Source organism: Fukomys damarensis, unplaced genomic scaffold (genome assembly GCF_012274545.1).
Source record: "Fukomys damarensis isolate Sample0158 unplaced genomic scaffold, DMR_v1.0_HiC HiC_scaffold_10, whole genome shotgun sequence".
Classification (NCBI taxonomy): Eukaryota; Metazoa; Chordata; class Mammalia; order Rodentia; family Bathyergidae; genus Fukomys; species Fukomys damarensis.
Window position 1 is genome coordinate 11524059 of NW_022900922.1, and position 12260 is coordinate 11536318.

Below are 12260 nucleotides of genomic sequence, written 5' to 3' on the forward strand. Positions count from 1 at the left end.
CACTCATTCAGTTAATACATGTCACCCATGTCCCAGGTACTGTATTTAGTAATGAGGATTCAGTGATAAACATTTGCTCTTGTCTTCAATACTATCTTTTGATCAGAGTAAAGTCCTGATCTCACAAATACATACAAACCAATTTGTTTAAAAATATGAGTCTGTCCCTCAAAAATCTTCCACTTAGTGTTGCAAGAGGCAGTGTAACCACAAACCTAAATATTCAGTCTCTCTCATGATTTGTTCACTTGAGTCTCTGATAAACAGATCATTTCCCTATGTCCCAAAAATAAAAGAAAAGCTGAATAGTTTGAGTCTGTGGTTTCTGCAGTTTCTAAACATTTCCTCCACGTGCAAGGAGAATTTAAATAAGATGTACTTAGAGAAGACTGATTAATTAGTTATTTTTCTTTCAAACTAAATGAATGTAACAGATTTTATATAATGCAGTATGGTTTCTAAGTAATTCCAAACTTGTGACTTCTTATTTACTTTGTTTTCCAGTTTATAGTTCTGGTTTACTTGGGAATTAGCGTAATAGTCCCCTTAATTGGCCATGCAGATGAGGAACATTTAGCAACATTAAACAATTCATGTGACTCAAATCTGAAAATAGGTGGACATATACCATGAATGATGGTGATACTTAGTCTTTGCAATGACAATTAGATAGACTTTGATTTTTTTTTTTTTTTGAGACAGGGTCTCGCTGTGTAGCTCAGGATAGCTGTGAACTCCCTATGTAGCCTAGGCTGCTCTCAAATTTACAGTGCTTCAACCTCCTGAGTACTGGGATTACAGGCATGTGCTACCACACCTAACCTAAACTTCAAATAATGAACTTGCAATTTACTTTGTGAAAATATTTACCAAACACCTTTAGATAGCTTTAAATCATGTTATTTAAAAATTTTGCCACTAAATAAAAATAAGACTATTAGAAAAGACTATTAGACTATTAATTGTAAAATTACTGTGACACTTGAGAAAGAAAAAAAATTCCTTTAAGAGATCTGTTTGTCACCACCAAAAATCTAAATGTACATATTGCTTAAGCATTTGACTGGTTTTTATTTTTTAAAAGACATAAATACCAAAGTAAAGAATTTAACGTTGCAGGAGATGGAAAACAATAAGATGAATTTTCTGTAACTTTGTCTACACATTTACATTACGAAGTTAAATCCAATTTGAATTGAACTCACTATGGGATTTCTTATTAGAATAATTATGTTGTTTACTTTAAGTGTGTGCATACTGCCCACCAGCCTCTCAAAAGCATATTGTAGGTACTGAAAATAGAAGGAAAGAAAATGCATCTTAAAACACATTTTATGCAATTGTTCATCACATATACTGTTAGATTTGTGTACTCTAGGTGTTTTGCATCTTTGTGTTGTACATGAACTTTTTTAATGTGACAGTTAAATACATCTTTGAAAGCATAGTCAGTGACAGAAGAAAAATGATACAGTGATTTCCTTCAGAATTCCTACAAAGTTAAATTTGGAGGCAGCTTTAGACTGTTTTATTGGTGGTAGTTACTTGTGGATCTTTTTTAATAGGTAGAAATCCAGAGAAGAAAACTGCATATATGCCTAATAAGTTGTTCATTTACTTTAATGTTTAGATTAAGCCCCAAGTAAAACAATGGAAATGTATATAGAACTACTAGTTCTTACATGATTTAATTATATCAAGATACATAAATTTGGGCTGGGGATTTAGCTCAGAAGTTCCGCCACACCTGCCTTGCAAGCACAAGGACCCGAGTTCAATCCCCAGTACCAAAGATACATAAATTTAATATTACCTTACTTTTATGTAGGCAAACTATTCAATTTTGTATATTTTAATGTTTGTTAAAGTAACATCCCTCTCCTACATGCCCTTTTCTTGACCCAAATGAAATACTAATCTAAGGTCAAGGTGAGGAGAGAAACGACTGAGACGAATGTCTTTACTAAAATAACCAATAAATTTTGTCAAACTAAAACAAAAAACTATGTGAGGATGAAATAGACATTAGAACTTTCTTGTTACTATTCTCTGCAAGGCAGTGAACCCACATGAAAAAGTAGATTACTATTTGCAAAAATAGCTGAAGCAATGTTTTTTTTTTTAAATGCTGCTAAAGCAAACCAACAACAGATGCCTGCATTAATGAGAGAGAATCTGAGGAAGTATAAGAAAAGGGACAGCGTGGTTCTGTGGCTGTGTTGCCCAGAGAAGAGGGTTGGGAAATGTCTGACCCCCTGGCACCAGTGAGCCTCGTCTGGAGAGAGCTGAATGCTCCCCAAAGACAGACAGGGTATATCCCGGCTCAGCCCTCCATCCCGTTCAGGGTCTGAGAAGCCAGTACATTCTGGGTCCAGCATGTGCCACTCTGGGTTAGTGGGTCGCTAAGTGGTACTCTGCAGCAACGGTCATCCACACCGACGCCCCGAGGATCTGTGTAGTTCTGGAGCGGGGCTCAGGTGGGCCTCGTCACAGAGCAGAAGAAAATAATATAGGGGTCTTGGAAATGTAGTTCGGACCTGGGAGGTAGTCACACCTGCATATTCAATTGCTAAACCTCTTCCAGCTGTTCAAATTAAATGGGTACATTTACTGTTTGTGAAGGGTTCGTTTAAAAAAAGTCCTCCGTGCCCTCCATGATAGCAAAACAAAAACAACAGCGACGGGGAGCGCCGATCTCCGCGGCGATGGTGTTCAGCACGAAACTCTCGACTTCTTCTCACTTTATAGAGCAAGTAACAAACTCTGACAGTTGACACAATTAGGTGACGGTCACAGAGCCGAGAGGCGAGGCGCTAAGATTTGAACCAGGCACCTAGGTTTCACGATTCCCTAGCTTTAGCTCCTGTGCGGTACTGGTACATAGTAGTAACCGTGGATGAGTACTCGCTGAACTGATGAGTCTGGCAACGGATACTTAAAACTAACAGGACGCATCTTCATCTAGAGACTGAAAGAAACCCAGGCCCGCCCCCCGCGCGTGCGCGGTTGCACAGCGTTGACTGACACCCACAGCGGAAGCCTGCAGTCCCGAGGGGCGGCACTCGTCATCGGGGCGTGTCGTGGGCGGGGCTACGCGTCTAGCGAGCTGAGCGAACCTGTCGCCTTTCCACAAACTGGTACCTCTTCACTTGCCGTAGTGCCTAAAACCGGAAGTTCCTCTGAGACATGCTGCAGGTTTCCGGGCGTGAGCTGAATTCGGATTCCATGTGGGAGCTGCTGTGAAGAGTTGTAAACTTCCCGGTTGTACCCAAATCTCGAGCTCCGGGTGGGGTGGAGAACAGAACCGGCTGGCGTGGCTGCGGGACGCGGCGGTGACCCGGGGAAAGGGTAAGGCATCGGCGGGTTTTGGAGGCATCTGCGGGCTGGGGTTGCGGAGTGGGAAGCCGCGGTGCGGAAAACTGAAATTAAGCTATTGCGCGCCTGTGGAGAGAGTCTGCGAGCTCGGAACAGCCGATTTGTGTGCTCTTGAGGCCTCTGAGTGCGGAGGAGAGTTACTTGCACGTAAAGCTTCTTATAACTTCCCATAGATTTCTTACAACGGTTGTGTTTCTTACCCTGTGTTTTTAGAAATCTGGCGTGAAGGATGACGTCCTTAGCCCAGCAGCTCCAGCGTCTTGCCCTCCCTCAAAGTGACCCCAGCCTCTTATCTAGAGATGTAGTTGCCTCTCTGTTGTTTGACCCCAAGGAAGCGGGTACTGTCGACAGGGACACGGCCTTTGCCATCGGTGAGCTGGCCTTTTAACTTTGGGAAACCCTTTGAAACGTCTGCTTTCTGGATGTTACAGTATTTCCTTGTTTTCTGACCCTCTTTCTTAGAAGTTTCTAATTTGTGGGCTTTTGTTAAGGGAAAGAGAATAACAACCATATCCAAGTGACTGTAGGGCCTTGGTGCTTGAAGTGGTGTCTGAATTTCACAAATGAAACAAGATCGGGGAGGTCAACTAATATGTTAAATAGAAAAAGTTAAAAAGCGACACAAGTACTGGCAAGCGTGGAAGAGAAGTTCTCTTGTCAGGGGTTTTAAAAGAAAAAAGGAATGGCTTTTGTTATGAAGTACCTTCTGTTCTCCTAATTAGAAAGGTAGGATTTACTTTTATGTGCTGAAAAATAAAAACCTGTGTTTGGGACTGCATTATATGTTGTACTTGCTAAAAGGATATATAGGCTTTAGGGTCATGTAAAACTATAAAAGAGAATGGGATGAGTTTGCTTGCAAAGAACTGTTAAGTAAACTGATGTTTTCCCAGGATGCACTGGTCTAGAGGAACTACTTGGAATTGATCCTGCCTTTGAGCAATTTGAGGCACCGTTGTTCAGCCAGCTAGCAAAAACCTTGGAGCGCAGCGTTCAGACCAAAGCAGTGAACAAACAGCTGGATGAAAACATTTCATTATTCCTTATTCACTTGTCCCCTTACTTCCTGCTTAAGCCAGCACAGAAGTGTCTGGAGTGGTTGATTCACAGGTAGGTAATAGTTACAGATATAACTATGGGCTGACTACTTGTGTTTTGTTTTTTTTTTTTTAAATCAGATAAATAAGAACACTTACAAACTTGAAACTAAAGAATTAGGTGTCTTAAGAAATAAATATGTCGGGCTGGGGATTTAGCTCAGTGGTTCTGGCGCCTGTCTCACAAGCACAAGGACCTGAGTTAATCCCCGGTACCAAAAAGAAAAACGAAAAGAAATAAATATGTCTAGAACATGACATAAGCATGTTCTTCTATTAAACCTACTGCTAATGATCCTGAGTAAAAGGTCCAGCCTCATTAGTTCTAAGTCACTTTGCCATTATAGATTATTCCATTATACTTAAGACAAAGGGTATTAACTTTCTTTTTTCCAAAATAGAAAGTAATGGTATCCTCTAAAATACTATAACTTTAAAAAAAAACCAAAACAGTAATAGCAAATGTGCATTGAGCATTTATTTATGTATCAGGCTCTATCATAAGCAAGTTTCATATATTATCTCAATCCCTACCATATTCTAAGGGGAGATACTTTTACTGTTCCTTTTTACAACTGAGAAAATGAGCATTTTAGTTGTCTGAGTCAAACAACTAGTAATAAGTGGCATGGCTAGTATACAACATTTCTAAGGTCTGATCTTTCATCTGCTTTGGTCACTGTCATTTTACTCAGTTTATATTCTCACTTTTTGATATCACATCACATCTTACACATTTTGTTTATTCTGCAGTACATGAGTTTTAGAAGTAGAAAGATCTGCATTTCATTAGTGGAGATAAGGGAGGATAGTAGTTTCCTTGCAGGAAGCAGGTGAGTCTTTAAGAAAACATAGTTTTAACATGGTTCTCTCAACTTTTAGAACACTAGATTCACCAGACCCAAAAAAAGTTCACAAGTATAATTAAAATTCCTATTGTCATCTAGCATTTAATTTTTTCCAAATAGATTATTAATATAAGCAATATTTTTGCATTTGATTTATTTCTTCATGTAACTTATTTCAAGAAACATGAAGTTTGGTACATGGATGAATAGGTTGCTTTTGGTTATTATTTTGAAATAATTGCTTTAAGGTTTATGCAAGGTTATGGGGAGGTAGCTCTGTCTGGATTAATTGAGGAAAGCTTTATGGAAAAAGTAACCCCTTGGCTAATACTAAAGCCTTGTCTATAACTAACTAAAGATGGAGCACAGTGAAACTATAAGAAGTATACATGTAAAAGCATAGGACAATTTAAACAGACACGTGAAAGATCACTTGGCTGAGAGTATTAGGAAAATGACTTTGAAGACTGAAGATGAAGGCATGTGAGCTAACCTGATTGTGGGGAAGAATTTATTATATCTCACAGAATTAGTAAATTTATTTTATATTCCCTTTTAAGGTAGAGACTGATAATAAGCTTTATGAAGTTCATGTACAAATTATATATGGTTGTCATTTGGTAATTTTTATCCAAATTCTTATCCAAAGAAATGTGATTTTCTTTTTAATTAGTCTTGTTTTTATAATTGTGGCAGTTAGGAATGTTGTGGGATTCTTTGTTGAACTTTTATTAATGTATGATGGAGAGTGGGTTGTTAATTTTGATGCTGAACATTCAAAATTACTACATAAGGAGTGACAGAACCATGTTGAAGCAAAATACAGAGCTTATTTAAGTGTTTTGTATCTGGCTGATACTCTTTCTAGGAATTTTTGTCTCATTGATATGCAAGTTGGATATGCAGGCAACCTGTGCCTATAAGTTTTGTGCCAGTTTGAGTTGTTTGCTTTTTTCTCAGGTTCCATATTCATCTCTATAATCAAGATAGCCTCATTGGTTGTGTTCTACCGTACCACGAGACAAGAATATTTGTACGGGTGATACAGCTTCTGAAACTTAATAATTCAAAGCACAAATGGTTCTGGTTGTTACCAGTTAAGGTATGGTTATGGAATGACAAATATCTGTACATAGATATTATAAATATAATTTGCAAAAAAATAAAATCCTTAGTGCCTCTAGGGATGTTTCGTATATTAACTACATCATTTTTTTTTCATTTTACATCACCTTATAGCATTGTCTTTTCTCACAGAACTAATTTTACAGATGAGGACACGTTCAGAAAATTGCTAACTGTGGGGATTGGAGTTAGAATTTGAATCTTGTTTTGCAGTTAAAGCCTGTTCTCATTGTATTGTGCTATGTGCCATTTTAAATTTTGGAACTGAAAAAGTTAAAAATAAATAAATAAAACAGGTGATGGGAAAGACTGGCATTACCATTTATTTATTTTTTATTTTTTTGAGCCAAAGTCTTGCTCTGTAGTTTAGGCCAAACTTGAACTCCCTGTGTAGCCCAGGCTGGCCTTAAACTAACAGCAATCCTCCTGCTTTATCCTCCCAAGTGCTGGGATTATAAGCATGTGCTGCCACACCTGACCAACAGTATTTATTTTTTCTTTTGGTTCTGGTGATCAAACTTGGGACCTTGTTTTTACTAGGGAGGTGGTGGCACCACTGAGCTAAATCCCCGGCCCTGGTCCAATACTGCCTGCCTCACAAGCACAAGGTCCCGAGTTTGATCATCAGTACAACAAATAAAAGTTTAAAAGTTGAGGGTAACCTAAAGAACTTCAGGAAATTATTAAAAACTGTGACTTTGGATTTGGGATTAATTTATAGATGAATAAGTGGGTAGTTGCCTACCAGGGTAGTTCTGTATAAGATTGGATATCACAGTGTTATGACAAAAGCACTGACTTGCCGCTAGCATTTTGTGTGCAATGTGTGATAGAGGAAAGTAGGTGCATGTTGTTAGTAGTAAGTTCGTTATGTGTTGTTGAGTGTGGAGATCCAGGCTGGGAAGAGAGCAAGTGAGGCCAAAGTAGGCCATGGGGCTGTACAGTCAGTTTGACAGATGGTGGTTAGGTCAGTGATCAGAATGAGTGAGAGTGTTTTTTGTTTTTTTCTGGTTTGTGTGTGCGTGTGTGTCTTTGTTTTGTTTTGTATATGTGTATAGTACTGAGGATTGAACCCAGCACCTTCCCACTGAGCTATATTCCCAGCCCATTTTTAATTAAAACTTTTTTTTTTCCTTATTGTGAGACAGGGTCTTGTTACATAGCTAAGTTGCATAAGCTGGGGTTGAACTTGAGATCCTCTTGCCTCAGCCTCCCAGAGTACTGCAGGGAGGTTTTAATTTGAAGCAAAATTAAGACTCTGGATATGAAGCTTTTGAACTAAAGAACCCAACCTGTGATAAAGCTGCTTAGCAAGCTGCTCTTCTTAGCATTGATTCTGCTCAGAGCTTCAGGATAATTTTCTCCTGGTCTGAACACAAGCCATGGTACTCCCTAGGCACCCATATTGCACTCACATACTGAAGGTTATTTCCAATTCTTTCATTATTTCATGTGTATCAGCAGACCTTATACAGTGCTAGATAGTAGGAATAGCAGTATAATACAGTCAGGTTCCTAGTTTGTTTGTTATTGGCAGTATCGTATTGCAGTGACAAAACCATGTCATGTTGGCTCACAAACCAAATCTAAGCAGTAAAATTACTTAGAATCTAAATCCAGATAGAGAAATACATACCAAAATGTGACGTAAGCATTTTTCACGCATTTACTTTGCCTTCATTGTTGATCTCTTGAATTTCTAGAGTTTGCAGTTTTACATTTATCCCATCACTGCCACCAGCTGTACAAAGAAATTATATTTTGTATTTATGAACTGTGGCAATAAAATGATGTTACTAGGGTAGGTACTTGAAAATAATGATCAGTTGATAAATATCCTTAATAACTTGTTTTTCCTGTCAATAATAGCAATCTGGAGTGCCTTTAGCTAAAGGAACTTTGGTCACCCACTGCTACAAAGATCTTGGATTCATGGATTTCATTTGTAGTCTGGTGACCAAATCTGTGAAGGTATGTAGTATATATTTTTCATTAGTGTGTAATTCTCTGGAATGGTTGCCTGATCTGAATGAAGAAAACATACTAAATCCTTCCCTGGGAACAGTGATACTTTGAAGAAATTTGTTTTGTTGAATGATGTGCTGTTTGGCACCTAAGTAATTTGAGAATCAGTCTTTTCTCACTAAGGACATTTTTCTACAAAAGTAAATTTGTCTGTTCCTTCCCAAGTACTAGCTACTCTGACTTAACTAAAGAAACCATCTAAAAATGTCAGAAAGATTGTTGGGCAGTTCATTCTTATCCTGTTGTGTATTCATTCATTGTTGTATGTGATAACAAAATGTCAAAGTAGTTCAGGAGAGCTGTAAATACCTTTGTGTTTTGATGTAATTCCCTGTGTTTGGTTTACATTGTTTATTCCAGGCTTTTGCTGAGTATCCAGGAAGTGCAGCCCAGTTGAGGGTGCTCTTGACTTTTTATGCTTCTACCATTGTGACTGCTCTAGTAGCCACTGGGGACATATCAGACAATGTTATTGCCAAATTGTTTCCATATATCCAAAAGGTTAGTCCTGCAGATGTGTCAAATAGCTTGTTTTGTACTTAAAGAAATTTCCTTGCTTTTGAAAATTTCATATAGATATAAATGTTTTTAAATTGAAAATTTATTTCAGATGAGTAATAAGATTTAATCTTCAAGTGAAGAATACAACTTATTTTCAGACCTAATTAGTAAATGTTCACTATCTGCCTGTATTACCATCTCCCAGATCTATTTTCTTGGCAGTCATTTTGCCTCACTGGAAAGAGAACAGGGCAAATATCACTTTTCCTGTTGTATTGGCTTTTGCTTCATAATGTGTTTTCTTTCTCAAGAGCTGTGCTGCCTGCTGCCTTTCCAGATTTCCTGTGAAGGCTTAGCTTTCCACTCCCACAGTGTCCAAAATAACTGTCTTTAAACAAATCCCTTTTTTACCGCTGTCCAGAATCTGATCGAAGTGTTCCTTCCACAGATAGGGCTTGCAAATCCTATATGAAAACAAAAATTGTACATATTTATAGAGTACCAGGCAATGTTTTGATACATGATGTGGTATAATGTTTAAATTGGGTTAAACATATGTGTTTCCTTAAACATTGACATTTCTATATCGTGGTAAAGTAGCATTTTAAGTGAAAAAAAATAATTTCTATACTTTGTACTTTTCCTTATATTTTGCAAAATATTTAGGGATTGAAATCATCTTTACCAGATTACAGAGCTGCAACATACATGATAATATGTCAGATTTCTGTGAAAGTTACAATGGAAGATACCTTTGTTAATTCGCTGGCATCACAGATCATCAAGACTTTGACCAAAGTTCCCTCTTTGGTCAAGGATGGATTAGGTTGCTTGATAGTTCTCCTGCAGAGACAGAAGCCAGAAAGTCTTGGGAAAAAGTATGTATCATTGAATTGAGAAACGATACTAGTTAGAGGTACATGTAGTTATCTTGAATATTTTTGTTAGAGAAGTGATACACTATTTTATATTGCCACTTGTCTAACCGTCAGGTATACTTGCTTCTCCCAAGGCCGTTTCCCCACTTGTGTAATGTTCCTGACCTTATTGAAATCCTTCGTGGGATTTCTGAAACATATGATGTCAGTTCTCTTCTGAGGTACATGCTTCCCCATCTAGTTGTCTCCGTGATTCATCATGTTACAGGTATGTGGCTTTACATTTATGTAAAGAAGTTTACTAAGACTTGACTTTCATAAACTAGGGTCCACACCCTACTAATTTCTTGTCCAACAGCAAAAAATATAAGACCAAGAGATTCCATGCATAGAAATCCATATTATAAAAGTAAGCCAAAAATAAATAGAAAGTGATTATTTGCCTTGTATTAGTGCTTCAGAAAGGCAGAAAGAAGAAATACTTTATCCTGTTGCTACTTAGGAAACACCAAAACATTTACAGAATTATGTCAGTGCATTAGAAAATGAGATTCACACAACAAAATCTTGGTTTTAAATATGCATTTCAAGAAAATGGCTACCATAAAGAAAATGTATTCTTCCTATTAAGGTGAAGGCAAGGGCCAACTTTAGATTGCTGTGTTTATAATAAATCTGGAATAGAAGATGACAACCTTCAGTAGGAAGGCATAGAGGTGAAAGCCTGTTTTCAGAGATATTGTAATTTACTGAGATTTAGATTGTGGCCCAACTTCATCATTAACTTGTAATAATACTCAGGGAAAAGGTATATATCTTTTGTGCTTTTATTATTGATAGAAGCATGATAATACTTGTTAAAAACAGAGAACTTTAGGTAAAACAAATGAGGGTAATATATACAAAAATACTTTGAAAAACAAAACAGGTAAACTATACCTTTGAAAATAAGTAAAAAACATTAAATGTTTTTAAATTCTTCTTAGAGAGATTTTTCTACTCTAATTTACTTAAGTATATTTAATTGTATGAGCATTCAAAAAACTTTCCCCGACTTAATTTAAATTTGTTACACATTAAGGAGAAGAAATGATGGAAGGGATGGATGGTCAAATTTACAAGAGACACCTAGAAGCTATACTTACAAAAATACCACTGAAGAACAAGTTAGACCATTTGTTGGCTAGGTAAGCTATTGTTGTTAACATGCTTTTGATTTACAGATTTGAGGCTCAACAGATACTTCAGGATAGGTTAGCAGTTTTCTAGTGTCCCTTTTTAATGTGTATCTTTTGTCTGTATCGTTTCATTAATTATATGTACTTAATGGAATAATTGTGACCACATGAAAAATAAAAGTAATTTTCCTTGTTTGTCTTTAATGTTTGTAGAAGAGAATGGAAAGTTAAACCAAATTTGGCTGGTAACTAAGTACAGTTTGTGGGTGTTTAAAGTTTTCTGTTAGAGGACTATAATGTGTAAAATAATAAATCACAGTTAATATTAAATGTCCATTGAAATTTAAATGTTGAGCTGGGCGTGGTGGCTCACACCTGTAATCCCAGCACTTGGGAGGCTGAGGCAGGAGGATCACTGTGAGTTCGAGACCAGCCTGGGCTACATAGTGAGTTCCAGTTCAGTCTCAACTACATAGTGAGACCCTGTCTCAGAAAACCAGGCGGGGGGAAGAAAGAAAGAAAGAAATTTAAATGTTGAGTAGGCATGTAGTGAAGATTATTTATTTTCTGTGCAGATGCTTTAGCCTCCCCCCTCTGTTCATTGCTACAGTGAATAGAATGGGCACTGCATTCAGACATAGATTGGAACGCTGCCTCTGACTCTTCCAGTAGAGTAGTTGGTTCTGCAGGTCAGACTTTTTGGGTCTGTTTTTGCCATTTTGTAAGGTTGGGCAGGACCTTCCTGCTGGTGCATGTGTCATCTGTGTCCCTTGTTTAGAAGTTAGTTGGAAAGTTACATGTAAAAGCTCTGGAATCACAATGAGTTTTAAAATGTAGTGTGCACCCCCCATACAAGTAATCATTGAGGATTGGGTTTCTGGTGCTGTTTAATTGGACCTTAGGCAAATTGAAAGATGTCCTTTATTTCTTTTTTTTTTTTTTTTTTTTTTTTTTTGAGACAGTCTCATTATGCAGTTCAGGCTGTCTTTGAACTTGTTATGAAGCTCAGGCTAGCCTCGAACTCATAGCCATCCTCCTGCTTCAGCCTCCCAAGTGTTGGGATCACAAGCGTGTGCCACTACCTGGATGAAAGTTGTCTTACAATCTAGTTCAGTGATGGCGAACCTTTTAGAGCTTTCAGTGATAACATTGTGGCACATGTGCCATCGGTTTGCCACCATGCCTTAGTTTCTGTGTTGATAAAATAATTATGGTTTCTACCTTGTAGAGGTA

The 12260-nt window shown here is 37.5% G+C and overlaps 1 protein-coding gene across 1 annotated transcript in view; it reads left to right on the forward strand.

The window, feature by feature from the left end:
- The first annotated feature begins 3158 nt into the window (after nucleotides 1-3158).
- Heatr1 (HEAT repeat containing 1) overlaps nucleotides 3159-12260 on the forward strand; it is a 50591-nt gene continuing 41489 nt past the window's right edge. Inside the window, exons 1-9 of the mRNA XM_010621986.3 lie at nucleotides 3159-3348; nucleotides 3589-3746; nucleotides 4269-4485; nucleotides 6281-6422; nucleotides 8315-8416; nucleotides 8831-8971; nucleotides 9638-9849; nucleotides 9984-10117; nucleotides 10931-11036. Coding sequence (XP_010620288.1) covers nucleotides 3605-3746; nucleotides 4269-4485; nucleotides 6281-6422; nucleotides 8315-8416; nucleotides 8831-8971; nucleotides 9638-9849; nucleotides 9984-10117; nucleotides 10931-11036 — 1196 coding nt within the window. The 5' untranslated portion in view covers nucleotides 3159-3348; nucleotides 3589-3604. The remainder of the gene's footprint in view (nucleotides 3349-3588; nucleotides 3747-4268; nucleotides 4486-6280; nucleotides 6423-8314; nucleotides 8417-8830; nucleotides 8972-9637; nucleotides 9850-9983; nucleotides 10118-10930; nucleotides 11037-12260) is intronic.